This window comes from Arachis duranensis, chromosome 6 (assembly GCF_000817695.3).
Source record: "Arachis duranensis cultivar V14167 chromosome 6, aradu.V14167.gnm2.J7QH, whole genome shotgun sequence".
NCBI classification, from domain to species: domain Eukaryota; kingdom Viridiplantae; phylum Streptophyta; class Magnoliopsida; order Fabales; family Fabaceae; genus Arachis; species Arachis duranensis.
The window spans coordinates 76,604-98,269 of record NC_029777.3 but is presented as its reverse complement, the minus strand read 5'-3'; the positions used below and the strand labels follow the sequence as shown (position 1 = coordinate 98,269).

Genomic DNA, 21,666 nt, shown 5'->3' with positions numbered 1-21,666 from the left:
AACTTCACATTTCTCAGTTTGCAAATGAGATAAAGCCAAACAAAAACATCATTTATCTCGTTTACACAATAAATATAAACAAAATAAGTTTATAATTGTTACACTGTAAGCGAAATAAATAATACATAAATTAGTAAATGCCTCCTAAATTACATATATTGGTAAATAAAATATTTAATTTATTTATATAAAAATTTCCATCTATATTTTGACAAATGAGAATCCGCACTTAACATGGGTGGTTTTTCCATTTCAGTAGATTCATTTGAGAGGTAAAGGCCAGACAAACTGACCGAATTTGATATTAAGCAGTACAGACGTCAAAATGTGCTTGAAACTAAACAACTGTCTCTGGAAATAAACTAAGCATGTGATGAGAGACACATCACACATGCAACTAGATTACAAAGGTTTACTTCTTTTCGCCATAATCATCATATTACTATTTAATTATATTCAAAAGTTTTCCGACGGACAGGAGGAGATCGACCAAACAAATCCGGAGCCAGCTTCAACGATTACCGCCTTAAGCTCTCCACTATATAGTCAGCATATAGAGTCCTTCAGAATTGACCAAAAGAACAAAGTTATATCAGCCATCACACACGACTTATTTATTAACGAGAAAGGAGAAATAGTAACCGCAAAACTTTTGAACCAATACAGGTTCCCAATTAGCCAGGACAAAGTAAACAAATCTCAAGTGTCGAAGTGAGATGGAAGTTGCTTACATGGAGTGCTTGATCGCTTCGAATGCAGTTGAAGCAGGCAGAAAGTCATTTACAGCAACTTCCTTGTTCTCATTCTTCTTATCTAATTCATTTGTGAAGGAAAAACTAAAATATATTTCAATGTGCGGCCCTTAATGGACCAGCGTGTTCAATTGTCTTTTGGAAGGATACAGTCTTCGAAGAAACGACGGATCTCAGCCAAACGATGTGGAGGAAGCTCCTTGATGTCATTGTAGTGTCTATACTCCGGATCATCAGCACAGACAGCGATTATTTTGTCATCTTTCTCACCCTGTATTTCGTTGGAATAAACGGCTCTCGATATTCAATGATCAAAGGAGAAGTTCTTCATACCCGGGAAAAGGGGAATGTAAATATACCTGGTCAATCATAGGCATGAGACCAATAGCTTTGGCACGAAGAAAGCACCCTGGAAGAACTGGCTCCTGTCCGAGTATCAGCAAGGCTTAGCCACAGAATAAGTATATACCACAATGACTAAGATACATCTTATTATAAATGAAAATATTTTATTAGTTGTATGACTCAGATGGAAGACTTTAGGGGGGTATTTGGGAGAGGCGATGAGACATGCATGAGAGACAACCACCAAGCCATGGACTCAAATGTGCAAAAGAATTTATTCATCATTAGCTGAATTTGTCAAATAATAGTACATCTGCCGATGTCTTGACATGATTAAACTTTGGATCAGCAGAATATAGTTTAGTAAGAAATCTATGTTAACGATTTTAAAAGTTGGTGGTTAATGTTACTTTGATACTTCATAAGACACATAATATGCAGACAATTGCAGGAGCTTTATACATAATGAAGTTGCAATACTTCCATATGAAGATAAGCATGATGCTTACAGGAAAACGTTGAAATATTGAACAAACAAAGTACCTGCATAATAACCAAGACATCCATGGGATCACCGTCCTCACAGATAGTTCGTGGGATAAAGCCATAGTTGTGGGGATACACAACTGATGAGTAAAGCACACGATCCACCTGTACAAGATCCACTCATATTCAGCAAGAGATCTCACAATCAAGTATATAAGTGAAATAACTGAGCAATCATTATTATAACCTACCTTAATAAGTCCTGACTTCTTGTCAAGTTCATATTTGACTTTGTTTCCTTTCCCAATCTCAACCACCTAGAACACTCAGCCACATTGCATTACAAAATTGATCAAATCTAATCTCAGCAGGGATTAAAATATTATGTTACGTCCATTGAAAAAGTAAAAAAAAATATTCAATTCAGTGAACAACTTCAAAATAAATAAATAATAAAAAGTTAAAAAAATCTGTACTACTATACTGATTATCATCAAATGCCAAATAGAAGAAATGTTCTGCATCTATCTATCTAAGTGCCAATTCTAATATTATATATAGCATATAGCATTTAATGGAAAATGGAGAAACAAAAAAGGAAAGAAAGAATAAAAGATAGTCATGATATGCTTACACAGTTGAAGATCTGTGGAGCTCCTGGTCCTACATTGAGGAGAAATTACTATTAGCTAGGCAAACCAATTAAAAATAATAATACTAACAAAAAAGAAGCAGAGAACATAGTGATTGAATTAATAACATGTCATAATTTTTTCACCATATTGCTGAATGCATGCTTACCAATCTCAAGGTCATGCCAAGGGTGTGCAGCAACAGATCTCCTGGTCATGGATGAAATAATCCTCTCATTAAGAGGTGGATGGGAGGAATAAAGAGGCATGGGAACTTTTTCTGGAATCTCAATTGGGGGAACTGGAACCGTTTCTTCAGCCTGAAATATAAATCATTAATTAACATAGTACTAGCAACTACTTTATTTCTATACAATAAGGGAGCATAATCTCACTTATTATATATATTTTAAAATTATAAAAAAAATCTTTCGAATAATTCCTTTCTACTGTCTAGGATCATCGAAAGCAAACTTATAAGATAAAGTAATATTATATCAATGACATCATAAAAGTCAATCATCACAAGTAACACGATTTGCCGTGTGAATACCGACACTAATTATCCTAATTAAAAATAGATACGATTTGTTTCTTTCCCAATCTAAGATTCCCAATAAAAAGCAGAGTCACAAGCACTGTGTATGGTTATAGTTACGAACTAATTATCACTTATAACTTACATTCGCAGTTTCCGTCACGATTTCAGTCATGGCGTCTTGCAACTTCGGATTCCCACTGACAGTCAAGAAACAAAATAAATCAACTTCAAAGAACAAAAGCGATGATTTACATAACACGAACACATGCAAGGATCCTGCAAAAGTTTCTGCATAGGCAACGTTTTCCATTTCCAAGTCGAAAACGTTTTCTATCGAATAAGGAAATAGAAAGAAAATGGAAAATATCGAAAGAGACTGTAGAAAATATCAAGACCAAAACGAAAACAGATCTGTGAAAATCGAATCAGAAACAATAACCTTCTACTCGACTAACAACCACAAAACCTCAAGAAAATATAACAGAGAGATACTTTGCGGAAAACAAACGCGATTCAAAATGAATCAGGTAAAGATTCAAAAATTAGAAGAAGCAAAACTGATAACAATACATTGAAAGCGATCGGAGTTCGTGAACTAACACAAAACAAAACAAAAAAATCAGCCAAATGAAGAAAGAAGAGTAACACAGGGAAAGCAGCTTAACAGAGCGGGAAAAAGAAAACAAAGCTAACCGGTACAAGATTGAAGTCTCTATTTCAGAAGAAGTGAAGCCAAACAAGCGCAGATCTCAACAAAAGATACTGAGAAAAGAAGAGTGAATAGTTGTGAGTTGTGACTACAAGAAGAAAATATAGAAGACTCTCTTTATAAACGGAGAAGGGGTAAATTAAAAGAAAGAAGGAGAGGTTCACGCACTCTGTTTGCTATTTCTTTGCCATATCGGGAAGCAACATTAACGAAAATGAAAATAAATGATTAATTAATTAACGAACATTAAATAATAAATAAAAAAAATCGGTGTAAGAAAACTCTTTACCTTGGGGAAATGAAAGGAAATGGAGGATGAGGAGAGGAACGTGGAGGTGGAAAGGAAAAGAAAAGAAAGGAATGCGTATATTCTGCAGAGGCGAATAAGTCGTGTCTCCAGCTAAGTTGATGAGTGACCTGTCGTATTCTCATTGGGTGTGTTTGATTTTAGGGATGGACCCTACCGTTGACGGTGACGGCCGTTCCTAACTAACGGTCGTTTGCTTCTACTCCGTTTTTCGGTTAGATTTTGGGCGGTGCCACTGGCCCACACTGCCAAATGCGAAAAAGGAAAGTTGTGGTGGGATCAGGTGTGGCCGCGCACTCAATTGTCCGGCACTGTGTTTCTCTCAAATGGAAAGGCAACCTTCAAATCGAGCCGCCACTTTATCCCAAAATAATAATAATAATAATAATAATAATAATAATAATAAATATTTTAATTATGAAAATAGATAATTTAGAGATTTTTTATCGAAATAAGGCACAAACTCATGTCTACGTATCATGTTTGTACACGTATTATATGAGAAAAAGCAGAATTCACGTATCTCGTTTAAATTGTATACTACAAGAAACAATGTAATTATCGACGTAAAAAATCGACGACCAGATTTCTGTCGATATTTTTCGACGGCTTGTCATCGAAAAATGAAAAAGAAATGATTAGAAATAAAATATTAAAATCGACGATCATGTAGTCTATTATTTTGATAATCTTCTAACGCCCTCCTTTTATCGTCACATTGTCGACAGAATAGTGGGTTGAAAATTTTTTTTAATATCGACAGTTTTCGTCGTCGATAATGTTAAACGATGGAGATCTTTTTTTGAAATTAAATGGATGATATAGGTTTATTATATAAAATAGACGGCTAGATTGTTGATTTTTATTTTAACTAAAATCAACGCATTTACTGTCGATTTTTATCAACAAAAAATTTCCCCGCCTTTACTTCCCGCGTCCCTTGTTTCACTCAATTCCCCGCTTACATTTTACCTCAAAAATTAACTACCCCAATTTGTGCCTTCTCTGTTTCACCTCCACCATTTCACCAACCTTCCCTCTCCGCTGTCGCCGCGCCATCTTCTCTCCGCTGCCACTGCGCCGTCGTGGCTCCACTACCTCTGCGGCGTCGATCGCTCTGTCACACTCGTGCCGTTGTTGTTCCGTCATCGACGGCAAGGCGGTGGCGCAAACTATCAGATCTAAGATCGCAGAGGAAGTGCGCTTCCTCTCAAAAGTACGACAAGGTACTCAATCCCAATCCCAATCCCAATCTAAGCTAATCAAAATTGGGAATTAGAATAATGTAATATGACGGTGTTGTTGCAGGTTCCGAGGCTGGCAGTGGTGATAGTAGGGAACAGGAAGGACTCATAGAGTTGTGTGGGAATGAAGAGAAAGGCATGTGCTGAATTAGGGATTAAATCCTTTGACATTGACCTTCCTGAATAAGTTTTCGAATCCGATTTGATTAAGCAAGTTCACCAACTCAATGTCAAACTCTGATGTTCACGGTATTAGATTTATGTTACTTGTTACCATTCCAAGCTTTTAGTTTTAGCTCATGTTTGAGGCAAAAAATGTATACAATCAAGTATATTAGTTCAGCTTTCATTGCCAAGGCATATAAATGAAGAGAAAGTTCTCAGTGAAATCAGTCTTGATGAAGTTCGTGGACAACCTGCACTTTTCTATCTTGTGCATGTACCTAAGGTAACTTAGTAGTAGTAGGAGTAGTAGTAATTACTATTAAGATTAGATTAGATTAGATTAGATTAGATTAAATTAAATTGGGTGTGTGATTCTTAAATATGCAAATATCTTAATTGACATATTTGACTGGAAATCTGGCCTTGTAGCTGATTACCTGTGCATGCCTTTGACATCCCTATTTATTAAGTTCTCACAGCAAACTATTAAGTTAGTGTAACTTGTTATTTTCATTTTCCTATTAACAAAGTCATGTAGGATATATCACCATACAAATACAACATCTAAGTGCAAAGAACAATGGAATTCAATAAAATATTTTTATAAGAACTAGAGTGACTAGTTACTAAATTAAAGTCTAACACAAAATCTATTTCTTTTCAACAAAGCACATAGGAAAACACACCAAACATCCTTGAGTAATTTATTTCATGATTTTCTTGCTGAAAGCATCTCCAAGAAAATGACCAAAACATTTAAGAAGGCACCATACAACAAAATAAAACCATAGGATTCTCCAATAAGAATTGATCCAAAGAATTGTCACCAACACTAAGAGCACAGTGACATAGGATGCAGAGAAAGTCCAATAAAAGGAAGCTAAATCAAAGAAAGAACCATCGTTCTTCTTTCCATTGTCCAATGGGACTGGAGATGGTAGAAATCGTTTGTTGCTGTTGGTCCAATGGAGAAATGGATTTCCTGAATTATTGATATGGTTAAAGCTAGAATTATTGATCCACTGAAGGTTATTAAAACCGCCTTGGTTGACGGCTTGACGCAGCCACGTGAGAGATGCTGAGAAATCCAACCTGGATATAAATCTGTTTTTGTTTATGATTATTATATAGTTTTGGTTATAAAAACTTGTGTGCAGTGTATCATCTTTGATGACAACAATTGAGGTGGTTGTTTATGAACTCCCAAAGGATGATGAGGCTCCTTTAATGGCTGGTGGCATGGATTATTAGTTTGAGTTTAAATAACTTCAAATGCATGCTTTAAAGTCATTGTGAATGAAATAAATATTTTTCTCTTATTGAAAAGGCTCTGAATATGAAGATGATTATATGATTTAATAGATGATTGTAAAATAGCATTCAAATGATTTTGGTTAGGTAGGGTTCCTAATTTTTGTTGGTCACTTTGCAGGTGAAATCATCTCTGTTTTCGACTGACCAGACTCCCGTCACCGTCGCAAATTTTGGAGTTCAGGCTTTCATCAATTTCGGTATTAACATTATTCCATTTTCATATCTACATTTACATATAGGGTTTAGGGTCTAGGATTTTCTAGGGTTTTCTAGGGTTATCTAGGGTTATATGGGATTTTCTAGCGTTTTCTAGGATTTTTAGGGTTTTAAATGTTTTCTAGGGTTATCTAGGATTTTCTTGGATTTTCTAGGATTTTCTTGGGCTATCTAAGGTTTCTAGGGTTATCTAAGATTTTCTAGAGGTTTTTAGGGTTTTCTAGGATTTTCTAGGATATTCTAGGGTTTTCTTAGGTTTTCTAGTATTTGGTAGGGTTTTGTAGGTTTTTCTAGGATTATCTATAGATTCCTAGGGTCTTCTAGGGTTCTTTAGGGTCTCCTAGAAATTTCTAGGGTTATCTAGGATTTTCTAAGGTTTTTAGGGTTATCTAGGGTTATCTAGGTTTATCTAAGGTTATCTAGGATTTTTAGCATTTTCTAGGATTTTATAGGGCTATCTAGGGTTTTCTAGAGTTATCAAGGGCTATCTAGGGTTTTCTAGGGTTATCTAGGATTTTCTAGGGTTATCTAGGTTTTTCTAAGATTATCTAAGGTTTTCTAAGGTTATCCTGGATTTTCTAGGATTATCTAGTGTTATCTAGAGTTTTCTAGGGTTTTCTAGGGTTTTCTAGGGTTTTTAAAATTTTTTAGGATTTTGTAGGGTTTTCTGGGTTTTTCTAGTATTCTCTAGGGTTTTTTGGGTTTTCTAGTATTTTCTAGGGTTTTTTTGAATTTTTTAGGGTTTTCTAGGATTTTCTAGGGTTCTCTAGGGTTTTTAGGGTTTTCTATGGGTTTAGGGTTTAGGGTTTAGGGTTTGGGGTTTAGGGTTTGGGGTTTAGGGTTTGGGATTTCGGGTTTCGGGTTTGGGGTTTCGGGTTTCGAGTTTCGGGTTTCAGGTTTAGTGTTTAGGGTTTGGGGTTTGGGGTTTAAGGTTTAGGGTTTGGGGTTTAAGGTTTGGGATTTAGGATTTAGGGTTGAGGGTTTTGGGTTTGCGGTTTAGGATTTGGAGTTTAGGGTTTGGGGGGTTAGGGTTTTTGGGTTTAGGGGTTTAGGGTTTAGGGGTTTAGGGCTTAGGGCTTAGGGCTTAGGGTTTAGAACTTAGGGTTTAGGGCTTAGGGTTTATGGCTTAGGGCTTAGGGTTTGGGGTTTGGGATTTGTGGGTTTATGGTTTAGGGTTTAGGGCTTGGGGTTTAGGGTTTAGGGTTGGGGGTTGGAGTTTAGGGCTTAGGCAGGGTTCGTGGTTCAGGGCTTAGGCAGGGTTCGTGGTTTAGTGTTCGGGGTTCAGGGTTTAGGGTTCATGGTTTAGGGTTCGGGGTTCAGGGTTTAGGTTTTAGGATTTAGGGTTAAGGGTTTTAGGGTTTAGGGTTTAGGGTTTGGGGTTAGGGGTTTAGGGTTTTAGAGTTTATGGTTTGGGGTTTAGGAGTTTATGGGTTTATGGGTTTAGGGGTTAGGGGTTAGGGTTTAGGGGTTAGGGTTTAGTGGTTAGTGTTTAGGGGTTAGGGTTTAAGGGTTAGGGGGTCTAGAGTCTAGGGGTCTAGGGGTCTAAGGGTTTGGAGTTTGGGGTTTATGGTTTAGTGTTTATGGTTTACTAGGTTTTTCTTAAGGTTTTCTAAGGTTTTAGGGTTTTCTAAGATTTTCTAGGATTTTCTTAGGGTTTTCTAAGATTTTTAGGGTTTTCTAGGGCTTTTCTACGGTATTTAAGGTTTTTTAGGATTTTCGAGGATTATTCTAGGGTTTTCTAAGATTTTATAGGTTGTTCTAGGATTTTCTAAGATTTTCTTAGGGGTTTCTAGGCTTCTCTAGGGTTTTCTAGGGTTTTGTAAGGTTTTCTTAGGATTTTCTATGATTTTTTTGAGTTTTCTAGGTTTTCTTGGATTTTCGAGGGTTTTCTTAGGATTTTATAAGTGTTTTTAAGATTTTCTAGAGTTTTCTAGCATTTTCTAGGGATTTCTAAGGTTTTCTTAGTATTTTTTAGGGTTTCGAGGGTTTTCAGGCTTTTCTTTAGTTTCAAAGGTTTTTCTAGGGTTTTCTAGAGTTATATAGGTTTTTCTAGGATTTTCTACGGTTTTCTAGGATTTTCTATGGTGTTCTAGCATTTTCTAGGGGTTTTTAGGTTTTACTAGGGTTTTCTAGGGTTTTCATAGGGGTTTCTAGGTTTTTCTAGGATTGTCTAAGGTTTTTTAGGGTTTTCTAGGCTTTTCAAGAGTTTTCTAGGTTTTCTATAGCTTTTGAGGGGTTTCTTAGGGTTTTCTTAGGGTTTTCTAGGTTTTCTATGATTTTCGAGGGATTTCTAGGATTTTCTTGGATTTTTGTAGGGTTTTCTAGGGTTTTTTGAGGGTTTGTTAGGGTTTTTCTTGGGCTTTCTAGAGTTTTCTAGGTTTTTTTAATGTTTTCAAGGGTTTTCTTAGGTTTTTCTTAGTTTTTCTCAGGTTTTTCTAGGGTTTTTATTTTTTTCTAGTGTTTTTTATAGTTTTCTTAGGGTTTTCTAAAGGATTTTAGAGTTTTCTTGGGTTTTCTAAAAATTTCAAGGGTTTTCTAGGATTTTCGAGGATATTTAGTATTTTCTAGTATTTTTTACGGTTTTTCTAGGGTTTTCTTGGGTTTTATAGGGTTTTCTAGAATTTTCTAGTATTTTCTTAGGGTTTTCTAAGGTTTTCTATATTTTTAGGAGTTTTTTTAGAGTTTTCTTAGGGCTTCTAGGCTTTTCTAGGGGTTTCGAGGGTTTTTTAGGCTTTTCTTGGGTTTTCGAGGGTTTTTCTAGGGTTTTCTATGGTTTTCTTTGGGTTTTCGAGGTTTTTTAGGCTTTTCTTGGGTTTTCGAGGGTTTTTCTAGGGTTTTCTATGGTTTTATAGGTTTTTCTAGGATTTTCTAGGGTTTTTTAGGATTTTCTACTGTTTTCCAGGGGTTTTCTAGCGTTTTCTAGGGGTTTTAGGTTTTTTTAGGGTTTTCTTAGAGTTTTCTAGAATTTTCTAGGAGTTTCTTATGGTTTTCTAAGGTTTTTTAGAGTTTTCTAGGTTTTCTAGGGGGCTTTTGAGGATTCTCTTAGGGATTTTTAGGGTTTTCTTGGGTTTTCTTTGGGTTTTCTAGGGGTTTCTACGGTTTTCAAGGGTTTTCTAGGGTTTTTTAGGTTTCTCTAGGATTTTCCTGCATTTTCTAGTATTTCCTAGGTTTTTCTAGGGGTTTTTAGGATTTTTCTAGGGTTTTCTAGAGTTTTCTAGGGGTTTTCTAATGTTTTTCTTGAATTTTCTATAATTTTCTAGGATTTTTTAGAGTTTTCTTTGGGTTTCTAAGGTTTTTTAGAGTTTTTTGGATTTTTTAGAAATTTCAAGGGTTTTTAAAAGTTTTCTTAGAGTTTTCTAGGGTTTTTTATTATTTTTTAGGGTTTTTCTAGGGTTTTCTTGGATTTTTTTTATAGTTTTCTAGGATTTTTATGGGTTTTCTAGGCTTTTCTAGGATTTTTAGTGTTTTCCAGGGTTTTCTAGGGGTTTCCTTGAGTTTTCTAGTATCTTTTAGGGGTTTTCTAGGATTTTCTATAATTTTTCTAAGGTTTTCTAGGATTTTCTTCGAGTTTTCTAGGGTTTTCTAGCATTTTCGAGGGTTCTTTTGGATTTCCTAGGATTTTCGAGCATTTCTAGTATTTTCTACGATTTTATAAGTTTTTTCTGGATTTTTTAGGGTTTTCTTAGGGTTTTCTAGAGTTTTCTAGGATTTCCTAGGGATTTCTTTTATTTTCTAAGATTTTCTAGGGGTTTTCGATTGTTTTTTTTAGGTTTTCTAGGATTTTTTAGGGTTTTCTAGGGGATTTCTAGGGTGTTTTAGGTTTTCCTAGGGTTTTATTAGGATTTTTCTAGGATTTTCTGGGTTTTCTAGGGTTTTCTTAGGGTTTTTTAGTGTTTTCTAAGGTTTTCTAGGTTTTTCTTAAGGTTTTCTAGGATTTTCTAGGATTTTCCAGGGTTTTCTTAGGGTTTTCTAGAATTTTTAGGGTTTTCTAGGGTTTTTCTAGGATATTTAAGGTTTTTTAGGATTTTTGGGGATTTTTCTAGGGTTTTCTAAGGTTTTATAGGTTGTTCTAGGATTTTGTAAGATTTTCATAGGGATTTCTAGGCTTCTCTAGGATTCTCTAAGGTTTTCTAGGGTTTTTCTAAGGTTTTCTTAGAATTTTCTATTATTTTTTTGAGTTTTCTAGGTTTTCTTCGGTTTTCGAGGATTTTCTTAGAATTTTTTAGGTGTTTTTAAGATTTTCTAGTTTTCTAGCATTTTTCTAGGGATTTCTAAGGTTTTCTTAGTGTTTCTTAGGGTTTTCGAGGGTTTTTCTAGCTTTTCTTGAGTTTCGAATGTTTTTCTGGGGGTTTCTAGAGTTTTATAAGTTTTTCTAGAATTTTTTACGGTTTTCTAGGATTTTCTATGGTGTTCTAGCGTTTTCTATGGATTTTTAGGTTTTCTTAAGGTTTTCTAGGGTTTTCATAGGGGTTTCTAGGTTTTTCTAGGATTGTCTAGGATTTTTTAAGATTTTTAAGAGTTTTCTAGGTTTTCAATAGCTTTCGAGGGTTTTCTTAGGGTTTTCTAGGATTTTCTAGGGTTTTTCTACGGATTTCTAGGGTTTCCTAGGGTTTTCTTAGGGTTTTCTAGGTTTTCTAGGATTTATCGAGGGATTTCTAGGGTTTTATAGGTTTTTCTAGGATCTTCTTGGATTTTCGTAGGGTCTTCTAGGGTTTTTTCAAGGGTTTTCTAGGGTTTTTCGAGGGTTTTTTAGAGTTTTTCTTGGGTTTTCTAGGGTTTTAGGATTTTTTTAGTGTTTTATAGGGTTTTCTTGGGTTTTTCTAGGTTTTCCTAGGGTTTTTCTAGGGTTTTCATTTTTTTTAGTGTTTTTTTATAGTTTTCTTAGGGTTTTCTAGAGATTTTTTGTGTTTTCTTGGGTTTTATTGGAATTTCAAGGGTTTTCTAGGGTTTTCGAAGATATTTTAGGATTTTCTAGTGTTTTTGACGATTTTTCTAGGGTTTTCTTGGGTTTTATAGGTTTTTCTAGAATTTTCTAGTGTTTTCTTAGGGTTTTCTAGGATTCTCTATGTTTTCTAGGGTTTTTTTAGAGTTTTTTTAGGGTTTTCTAGGCTTTTCTAGGGTTGTCGAGGATTTTTTAAGGTTTTCTTGTATTTTTGAGGGTTTTTCTAGGGTTTTCTTGGGTTTTATAGGTTTTTCTAGAATTTTCTAGTATTTTCTTAGGATTTTCTAGAGTTTTCTTAGGGTTTTCGAGGGTTTTTTAGGCTTTTCTTTGGTTTTCGAGGGTTTTCCTAGAATTTTCTAGGGTTTCATAGGATTTATAGGGTTTTCTAGGATTTTCTACGGTTTTCTAGGGGTTTTCTAGCATTTTCTAGGGGTTTTAGGTTTTCCTAGGGTTTTATTAGGGTTTTCTAGGATTTTCTAGGGGTTTCTTATAGTTTTCTAAGGTTTTTTAGAGTTTTCTAGGTTTTCTTGGGCTTTCGAGGTTCTCTTAGGGATTTCTAGGGTTTTCTTTAAGTTTTCTAGGGGTTTCTAGGGTTTTCGAGGGATTTCTAGGATTTTTTAGGTTTCTCTAGGATTTCCCTTCATTTTCTAGTATTTTCTAGGTTTTTCTAGGGTTTTTAGGATTTTTCCAGGAATTTCTAGGGTTTTCTAATTTTTTTCTAGGCTTTTTCTAATGTTTTTCTTGGATTTTCTATGTTTTTCTAGGATTTTTTAGAGTTTTCTTAGAGTTTTCTGGGGTTTTTTAGGATTTTTTGAATTTTCTAAAAATTTCAAGTGTTTTTTAGGATTTTCTTAGGGTTTTCTAGGATTTTTTTAGGGTTTTTCTAGGGTTTTCTTAGAGTTTTCTATAGTTTTCTAGAATTTTTATGGGTTTTCTAGGATTTTTCTAGGGTTTTTCTAGGATTTTCTAAGATTTTTTTAGGGTTTTTAGTGTTTTCTAGGGTTTTCTAGGATTTTTAGTGTTTTCTAGGTTTTTCTTAAGGCTTTCTAGGGTTTTTAGAGTTTTCTAGGGTTTTCTTATGGTTTTCTAGGATTCTAGGGTTTTCTAGGGTTTTCTAGCATTTTTCTAGCATTTTCTAGAGTTTTCTAGGTTTTTCTAGGATTTTCTAAGGTTTTGTAGGATTATTAAGGATTTTCTATGGTGTTTCTAAGATTTTCTAGGGTTTTCAAGAATTTTTCTATGGTTTTCCAGGGTTTTTCTAGGATTTTCTAGTATTTCTAGGCTTTTCTAGGATTTTGAGGGTTTTTCTAGGATTTTTTTAGGGTTTTCTAATATTTTCTAGGATTTTCTAGGGTTTTTCTATTGTTTTCTAGGGTTTTTTTAGGATTTTCTATGGTTTTTTTACTCTTTTTTAGAATTTTCTAGGATTTTCTAGAATTTTTTTAGGATTTTCTATGTTTTTCTTTGGTTTTTAGGATTTTCTTTGGATTTTCTATGGTTTTGTAGGGTTTTCTAGGAATTTCTAGGATTTTCTTGGATATTTTTAGGATTTTTTAGGGATTTCGTGGGGTTTTCTAGGGTTTTCTATATATTTTCTAGGATTTTATAGGGTTTTTTTAGGATTTTCTACGGTTTTCTAGGTTTTTCTAAGATTTTCTAGGGTTTTACTAGGATTTTCCAGGATTTTCAAGGATTTTTTTAGTATTTTTTAGGGTTTTCAAGGCATTTTCGAGGAATTTCTTTGATTTTTTAGGATTTTCTATATTTTTCTATGGTTTTTAGGGTTTTCTATGGTTTTTTTAGGGTTTTCTAGCGATTTCTAGAGATTTCTAGGGTTTTCTTTTGGTTTTCTTGGGTTTTCTAGAATTTTTAGGATTTTCAAGGGTTTTTCTACGCTTTTATTGGGTTTTCAAGGATTTTATAGTGTTTTCTTAGGGTTTGTCTTGGACTTTCTAGGGTTTTCTACGATTTTCTAGTGTTTTTAGTGTTTTTCTAGGATTTTCTAGTGATTTCTAGGGATTTTTCAGAATTTTCTAGGGTTTTTTTATTTTTTAGGCATTTTCGATGGTTTTCTTGAATTTTTTTAGGATTTTCTCTGTTTTTCTATTATTTTAAAGGTTTTCTTATGGTTTTCTATGGTTTTTTAGGGTATTCTATGGATTTCTAGGGATTTCTAGGATTTTCTTAGTATTTTCTTGGATTTTTAGGGTTTTCGAGGGTTTTTCTATGGTTTTCCAGGTTTTTCTCGAATTTTCTAGAGATTTTTAGTATTTTTTAGGATTTTCTAGGCTTTTTCTAGGATTTTCAAGGGTTTTCTAAGCTTTTTTAGGATTTTCTATGTTTTTCTAGGGTTTTTAGGATTTTCTACGGTTTTTTAGGGTTCTCTAGGGATTTCTAGGGTTTTCTAGACTTTTTTAGTGTTTTCGAGGATTTTTCAAGGGTTTTTTTATTTTCTTGGGTTTTCTAGGATTTTTTAGGATTTTTATAGGGTATTCTTGGTTCTTCTTGGATTTTCTAGGGTTTTCTTAGGGTTTTATAGTATTTTAATTTCGATAATTTTCTAGGGTTTTTCTAGGGTTTCTCTATGATTTTCCATGATTTTCTTGGGTTTTTTAGTATTATTTAGGATTTTCTATATTTTTTCTAGGCTTTTCTAGGATTTTTTTAGGACTCCCTATGCTTTTTTAGGGTTTTTAGAGTCTTCTTAGGTTTTTCTTAGTGTTTTTTAGGGTTTTCTAGGATTTTCTAAGTTTTTTTAGGGTTTTTTAGGGTTTTTCAAGTATTTTCTAGGGTTTTCTAGGATTTTTTTCTAGAATTTTCTAGGATTTTCTAAGCTTTTCTAGGATTTTTGAGGGTTTTTCTAGGGTTTTCTTGGGTATTTTAGGATTTTCGAAGGTTTTTTCTAGGGTTTTCTAAGATTTTCTAGGGTTTTTTAGGATTTTTTAGGATTTTCTATGATTTTTCTAGCGCATCTTTGGGTTTGTACGATTTTCTAGGGTTTTCAAGGGTTTTTCTAGGGTTTCCTAGGGTTTTTCTAGCATTTTCTAGAGTTTTCTAGGTTTTTGTAGAATTTTCTAGGGTTTTTTACGGTTATCAAGGATTTTTCTATGGTATTCTAGGTTTTTCTACGATTTTCTAGGGTTTTCTTAGGGTTTTCTAGAATTTTCTAGGGTTTTCTAGGATTTTTGAGGGTTTTTCTAGAGTTTTCTAGGTTTTTTAGGATTTTCTAATGTTTTTCTAGGGATTTTTTGGGTTTTCTAGTATTTTCTAAGATTTTCTAAGGTTTTCTAGGGTTATTCTAGTATTTTCTAGGATTTTTTAGGGGTTTTTAATATTTTTTATGGTTTCCTTGGCATTTTCTAGGGTTTTCTAGAATTTTTTTAGGATTTTCTATGTTTTTCTTTGGTCTTTAGTGTTTTCTTAGGATTTTGTATGATTTTTTAGGGTTTTCTAGAATTTTCATGGGTTTTTCTAAGATTTTCTAGAGTTTTCAAGAGTTTATTAGGATTTTTTAGGGTTTTCTATGTTTTTTACGATTTTCTAGGGTTTTTTTAGGGTTTTCAAGAATTTTTCTATGGTTTTCTAGGTTTTTCTACAACTTTATGGGATTTTCTTAGGGTTTTTAGGATTTTCGAGAGTTTTTCTAGGGTTTTCTAGGTTTTTCTAGGATTTTCTAGGATTTTCTTATGATTTTCTAGGATTTTTTAGGGTTTTCTACGGTTTTCAAGGGTTTTTCTAGGGTTTTCTAAGATTTTCTGGGGTTTTTCTAGGATATTCTAGGGTTTTCTAGGGTTTTCTAGGGATTTCTAAGGGTTTTCTAGGATTTTCTAGGATTTTCTAGGGATTTTCTATGATTTTCTAGGATTTTCTAGGGTTTTCTAGGGTTTTCTTAGGGTTTTCTTGGGTTTTCGAGAATTTTTTAGGGTTCTCTATAGTTTTCGAGGGTTTTTATAGGATTTTCTAGGGTTTACTGGGGGTTTTCTTGAGTTTTCTAGGATTTTCTAGGGTTTTCTTTGATTATCTATGGATTTCTAAGGGTTTTCTAAGGTTTTCTAAATTTTTCTAGGGTTTTCTTGGGTTTTCTTGGGTTTTCTAGGATCTTCAAGTGTTTTCAAGGATTTTCTTGGATCTTTTAGGGTTTTCTAGGGATTTCTTAGGGTTTTCTAGGGGTTTCTAGGTTTTTCTAAAAATTTTCTAGGGTTTTCTAGGATTTTCTATGGTTTTCTAGGGTTTTCTAGGATTTTCTAGGATTTTCTAGGGATTTCCAGGGATTTTCTAGGATTTTCTAGGGATTTTCTAAGATTTTCTAAGGTTTTCTAGGGATTTCTAGGGTTTTCTAAGATTTTCTTATAGTTTTCTTTGGTTTTCGAGAATTTTTTTAGGGTTTTCTATGGTTTTTGAGGGTTTTTATTGGATTTTCTAGGATTTACTGGGGTTTTTTTCAGTTTTCTAGGGTTTTCTTGGATTTTCTTGGGATTTCTAAAGGTTTTATAGGGTTTTCTAAATTTTTCTAGGGTTTTCTAGTGTTTTCTTGGGTTTTCTAGGATCTTCAAGTATTTTTGAGGATTTTCTTGGATTTTTAGTGTTTTCTAGAGATTTCTAAGGATTTTCTAGGGGTTTCTAGGTTTTTCTAGAAGTTTTTCTAGGGTTTTCTACGCTTTTCTAGGATTTTCTAGGATTTTCTAGGGTTTTTCTAGGGTTTTCTAAGGTTTTCTACGAATTTATAGGGTTTTCTATGGTTTTCCTCGGGTTTTCTAAGGTTTTCGAGAGTTTTTTTAGGGTTTTCTACGGTTTTTGAGGGTTTTTCTAGAATTTTCTAGGGTTTACTATGGTTTTTCTAGGGTTTTCTTATGTTTTCTAGGATTTTTTAGTGTTTTTCTAAGGTTTTCTAGGTATTTTATGTTTTTCTAGGGTTTTTCTAGTGTTTTCTAAGGATTTCTAGGGGTTTTCTATGGTTTTCTAGGTTTTTATAGGGTTTTATATCGTTTTCGAGGCTTTTTGTAGGATTTTCTACTGTTTTCGATTGTTTTTCTAAGATTTTCTATGGTTTTATGGATTCTCTAAGTTTTTCTAGGTTTTTCTAGGGATTTCTAGAATTTTTTTGGGTTTTCTAGGATTTTTTTTGGGTTTTTCTAGGGTTTTTAGGGATTTCTAAGGTTTTTTAGGATTTTTCTAGGATTTTCTAGTGTTTTCTAAGATTTTTCTAGGGGTTTTAAGGTCTTTTTCAATTTTCTAAGATTTTCTAGGGATTTTCAGGGATTTTCGAATGATTTATAGGGATTTTCTAGGGTTTTCTAGAATTTTCTACGGATTTATAGGATTTTCTAAGGTTTTCTTAGTGTTTTCTAGGGTCTTCGAGGGTTTTTTAGTGTTTTCTACAGTGTTCAATGGTTCTTCTAGGATTTTCTTGGGTTTTCTGGGGTTTTTCTAGGATTTTCTAGGGTTTTCTTGGGTTTTCTATGGTTTTCTAGGAATTTCTAAGGGTTTTCTAGGGTTTCCTAGGATTTTTTAGGGTTTTTTCGGGTTTTCTGGGGTTTTCTAGCATTTTCTCGGATTTTCTAGAATTTTCTAAGTATTTTCTAGGATTTTGTAGGGTTTTCTAGGGAATTCTAGGGTTTTCTAAGATTTTCTTAGGGTTTTCTATGGTTTTCGAGGATTTTTCTAGGATTTTCTAAAGTTTTCTTGGTATTTCTTAGATTTTCTAGGGTTTTCTTAGATTTTCTAGGGTTTTCTAGAGATTTCTAAGTGTTTTCTAGAGTTTTCTAAGTTTTTCTAGGATTTTTCTAGGGTTTTCTTGGGTTTTCTTAAGGTTTTATAGGGTTGTCGAGAGTTTTTTAGGGTTTTCTATTGTTTTCGAGGGTTTTTCTTGGATTTTCTAGGACTTTTAGAGTTTTCTTGGATTTTCTAGGGTTTTCTAGAGTTTTCTAAGGTTTTCGAAGATTTTTTAGGGTTTTCTAAAGTTTTCGAGGGTTTTTCTAGGATTTCTAGGATTTTCTAGGATTTTCTATGGTTTTCTAGGGATTTCTGATGGTTTTCTAGGGATTTCTAGATTTTTTTACGAGTTTTCTTGGGTTTTTTAGGATTTTCTATGATTTTCTACGATTTTCTAGGATTCTCTAGGGTTTTCTATGGATATATTGGGTTTTCTATGGTTTTCTTAGGGATTTCTATGGATTTCGAGGGTTTTTCTAGGATTTTCTAGGATTTTTTGGGGTTTTCTGGGATTTTTCTAGGATTTTCTAGGGTTTTCTAGTGTTTTCTTATATTTTTTAGGTTTTCTAGGAATTTCTAAGGGTTTTCTAGGAATTTCTAGTGTTTTTCTAGGGTTTTCTAGGGTTCTCTAGGATTTTCAAAGGTTTTATAGAATTTTCTTGGGTTTTCTAAGGTTTTCTAGGAATTTCTAAGGGTTTTCTACGTTTTTTAGGAGATTTCTAGGGTTTTCTATGGTTTTCTACTATTTTTTAGGATTTTCTAGGATTTTTCTAGGATTTTCTAGGGTTTTCAATGGATTTGTAGGGTTTTCTATGATTTTTTAAGGTTTTCTAGGGTTTTCGACGGTTTTCAGGGTTTTCTATGGTTTTCAAAATTTTTTTTAGGATTTTCTAAGATTTTCTAGGGTTTTCTGGGGTTTTCTAGGATATTATAGGGTTTTCTTGGGTTTTCTGAGATTTTTAAGGGTTTTCTAGGATTTTTTAGGTTTTTCTAGGGATTTCCAGGGATTTTCTGCGATTTTCTAGGTTTTCTAGGATTTTCTAGGATTTTCTATGGATTTTCTATGGATTTCTAGGGTTTTCTATGATTTTTTAGGGTTTTCTTGGGTTTCTTAGAATTTTTTAGGATTTTCTATGATTTTCGAGGATTTTTATAGGATTTTCTAGGGTTTACTCGGGGTTTTCTAGGGTTTTTTAGGGTTTTCTAGGATTTTCTTGGATTTTCTAGGAATTTCTAAGGGTTTTCTAGGATTTTCTAAGTTTTTTTAGAGTTTTCTTGGATTTTCTAGGATCTTCAAGTGTTTTCGAGGATTTTCTTGGGTTTTTAGGGCTTTCTAAGGATTTCCAAAGGTGTTCTGGGGTTTTCTAGGGATTTTCTAGGGTTTTCTAGGGATTTCTAGCGTTTTCTAAGGTTTTCTTAGGATTTTTTTAGGATTTTCGAGGGTTTTTTAGAGTTTTCTACGGTTTTCAAGGGTTTTTCCATGATTTTCTAGGGTTTTCTGGGGTTTTTCTAGGATTTTCTAGAGTGTTCTTGGGTTTTCTATGATTTTCTTGGTATTTCTAGGGATTTTCAAGGGTTTTCTTGAGTAGTCTAGGGTTTTCTAGGATTTTTTTAAAGATTTTCTAGGAATTTTCTACGATTTTTGTAGTGTTTTCTAAGGATTTCTAGGCTTTTCTAAGATTTTCTTAGGATTTTCTATGGTTTTCTATGGTTTTTGTGGGTTTTTTTAGGTTTTCTAGGGTTTTCTATGGTTTTCTTGGATTTTCTCTGGTTTTCTAGGGATTTCTAAGGGTTTTCTAGGGTTTTTTAAGTTTTTCTAGGATTTTTCTAGAATTTTCTAGGGAGTTCTATAGTTTTCTACGATTTTCTAGGATTTTCTAGGGTTTTTCTAGGGTTTTCTATAGATTTATAGGGTTTTCTTTGGTCTTCTTAAGGTTTTCTAGGGTTTTCGAGAGGTTTTTAGGGCTTTCTTTGGTTTTCAAGGATTTTTCTAGGATTTTCTAGAATTTTGTAGGGTTTTCTAGGTTTTTCTACGGTTTTCTAAGGTTTTCGAGAGTTTTTTAGGGTTTTTCTATGTTTTTCGAGGGTTTTTCTAGGATTTTCTAGGATTTTCTAGGATTTTCTTGAGTTTTCTAGGGTTTTTTAGGGATTTCTGATGGTTTTCTAGGGTTTTCTAGGTTTTTCTAGGAGTTTTCTTGGGTTTTCTAGGGTTTTCTATGATTTTCTAGGATTTTCTAAGGTTTTTCTAGGATTTTCTAGGGTTTTTTATGGTTTTCTTAGAGATTTCTAGGGTTTTCGAGAGCTTTTTAGGGTTCTCTATGGTTTTCGAGGGTTTTTCTAGGATTTTCTAAGGCTTTATAGGGTTTTTCTATGATTTTCTTGGTTTTTCAAGGTAGTTTAGGATTTTTTCTCTTATTTTCTAAGGTTTTCTAGGGTTCTTCTAGGTTTTTGTAGGTTTTCTAGGGTTTTTTTAGGGTTTTCTAGGGTTTTCTAAGGATTTCTAGGGGTTTACTATGGTTTTCTAGGTTTTTGTAGGATTTTCTATGGTTTTCGAGGGTTTTTTCTAGGATTTTCTATGATTTTCTAGTGTTTTCGATTTTTTTTCTAGGTTTTTTTTATTTTCTAAGGTTTTCTAGGTTTTTCTAGGGATTTCGAAGAGTTTGTTGGGTTTTCTAGGGGTTTTCTAGTGTTTGCTATGGTTTTCTAGGGTTTTTTAGGATTTTCTAGGATTCTCTAGGGGTTTTCTGGGATCTTCTAGGGTTTTCTAAGGTTTTCTTAGGGTTTTTTATTATTTTCTAGGGTTTTCTTGCATTTTCTAAAGTTTTCTAGGGATTTCTAGGTTTTTTTTAGGGTTTTTCTAAGTTTTTCTAGGGTTTTCTAGGATTTTCTAGTGTTTTCTAGGGTTTTTCTTGAGTTTTCTTGGATTCTCTAGGGTTTTTAGAGATTTTCTAGGATTTTTAAATTTTTCTAAGGTTTTTAGGTTATTTTTCGGTTTTCTAGGGTTTTCTAAGGTTTTCTTAAGAATTTCTAGGATTTTTTAGGGTTTTCTACGATTTTCAAGGGTTTTCCTAAGATTTTCTAGAATTTTCTAGGGTTTTCTGGAGTTTTTTTAGGATTTTCTAAAATTTTCTAGGGTTTTCTTGGGTTTTCTAGGGATTTCTAAGGATTTTCTAGGTTTTTCTAAGGATTTCCAGGGGTATTCTGGGGTTTTGTAGGGTTTACTATGATTTTCTAGGATTTTCTAGGGTTTCCTAGAGTTTTCTAGGGATTTCTAGGGTTTTGTAAGATTTTCTTAGGATTTTCTAGGATTTTCGAGAGTTTTTTAGGGTTTTCTATGGTTTTCAAGGGTTTTTCTATAATGTTTTAGGGTTTTCTCGGTTTTTCTGTGGTTTTTTTAGGATTTTCTAGGATTTTCTAGCGTTTTTTTTGGGTTTTTTATTATTTTCTAGGGATTTCTAAGGGTTTTTTTAGGGTTTTCTAAGTTTTTCTAGGGTTTTTCTCAGATTTTCTATTATTTTCTAGGGTTTTCGAGGGTTGTTTAGGATTTTTCTAGTATTTTCTAGGGTTTTTTTATGGTTTTTCTAGGATTTTCGAGGGTTTTTTAGGGTTTTCTATGGTTTTCGAGGTTTTTCTAGGATTTTCTTGAGTTTTCTAGGGTTTTTCTAGTATTTTCTAGATTTTGTAAGTTTTTTCTAAGGTTTTCGAGGATTTTTTAGGGTTTTCTATAATTTTTGAGGGTTTTTCTAGGATTTTTTAGGTTTTTCTTAGATTTTCTTGGGTTTTCTAAGGGTTTCTAGGGATTTATGAGGGTATTCTAGGGTTTTTTTATGGTTTTCTATAATTTTTTTGGACTTTCTAGAGTTTTTCTAGGGTTTTCAATGGATTTATAGGGTTTTCTATGGGTTTCTTAAGGTTTTCTAGGGTTTTCGAGGGTTTTTTAGGATTTTCTGTAGTTTTCAAAAATTTTTCTAGAATTTTCTAGGGTTTTCTGGGTTTTTCTAGTATATTCTAGAATTTTCTAGGGTTTTCTTGGGTCTTATAGGGTTTTCTAGGGATTTCTAAGGATTTTCTAGGATTTTTTAGGCTTTCTAGGAATTCTCCAGGGATTTTTTGGGGTTTTCTAGAATTTTCTAGGATTTTCTAGGGATTTTCTAGGATTTTCTAGGGTTTTCTAGAGATTTCTAGGGTTTTCTTGGGTTTTCGAGAATTTTTTAGGGTTTTATATGGTTTTCGATGGTTTTTATAGGATTTTTTAGGGTTTGCTGGGGGTTTTCTTGAGTTTTCTAGGATTTTTTAGGATT

General features: G+C 33.4%; 1 protein-coding gene across 3 annotated transcripts; it reads right to left on the bottom strand.

Annotated features, from left to right (window-relative positions):
* Positions 1–222: 222 nt before the first annotated feature.
* LOC107491676 (soluble inorganic pyrophosphatase 4) lies at positions 223–3,858 on the bottom strand. 3 transcript variants are annotated; one of them, XM_016112559.3, is made up of 12 exons: positions 3,755–3,826; positions 3,634–3,647; positions 3,450–3,518; positions 2,899–2,953; positions 2,385–2,535; positions 2,218–2,246; positions 1,835–1,900; positions 1,641–1,748; positions 1,112–1,177; positions 903–1,023; positions 732–813; positions 223–561 (listed from the first exon to the last, which is right to left on the bottom strand). In XM_016112559.3, exons 4-12 carry the CDS (start codon positions 2,926–2,928, stop codon positions 519–521), a joined length of 696 nt encoding a protein of 231 aa, XP_015968045.1. In that variant the 5' UTR covers positions 2,929–2,953; positions 3,450–3,518; positions 3,634–3,647; positions 3,755–3,826; the 3' UTR covers positions 223–518. The 3 variants fall into 3 exon arrangements, with proteins under 3 accessions (XP_015968045.1, XP_015968044.1, XP_015968043.2); XM_016112558.3 differs by lacking the exon at positions 3,634–3,647 and having other exon boundaries at positions 3,755–3,848; XM_016112557.3 differs by lacking the exons at positions 3,450–3,518; positions 3,634–3,647 and having other exon boundaries at positions 3,755–3,858.
* Between the last annotated feature and the right edge of the window lie 17,808 nt (positions 3,859–21,666).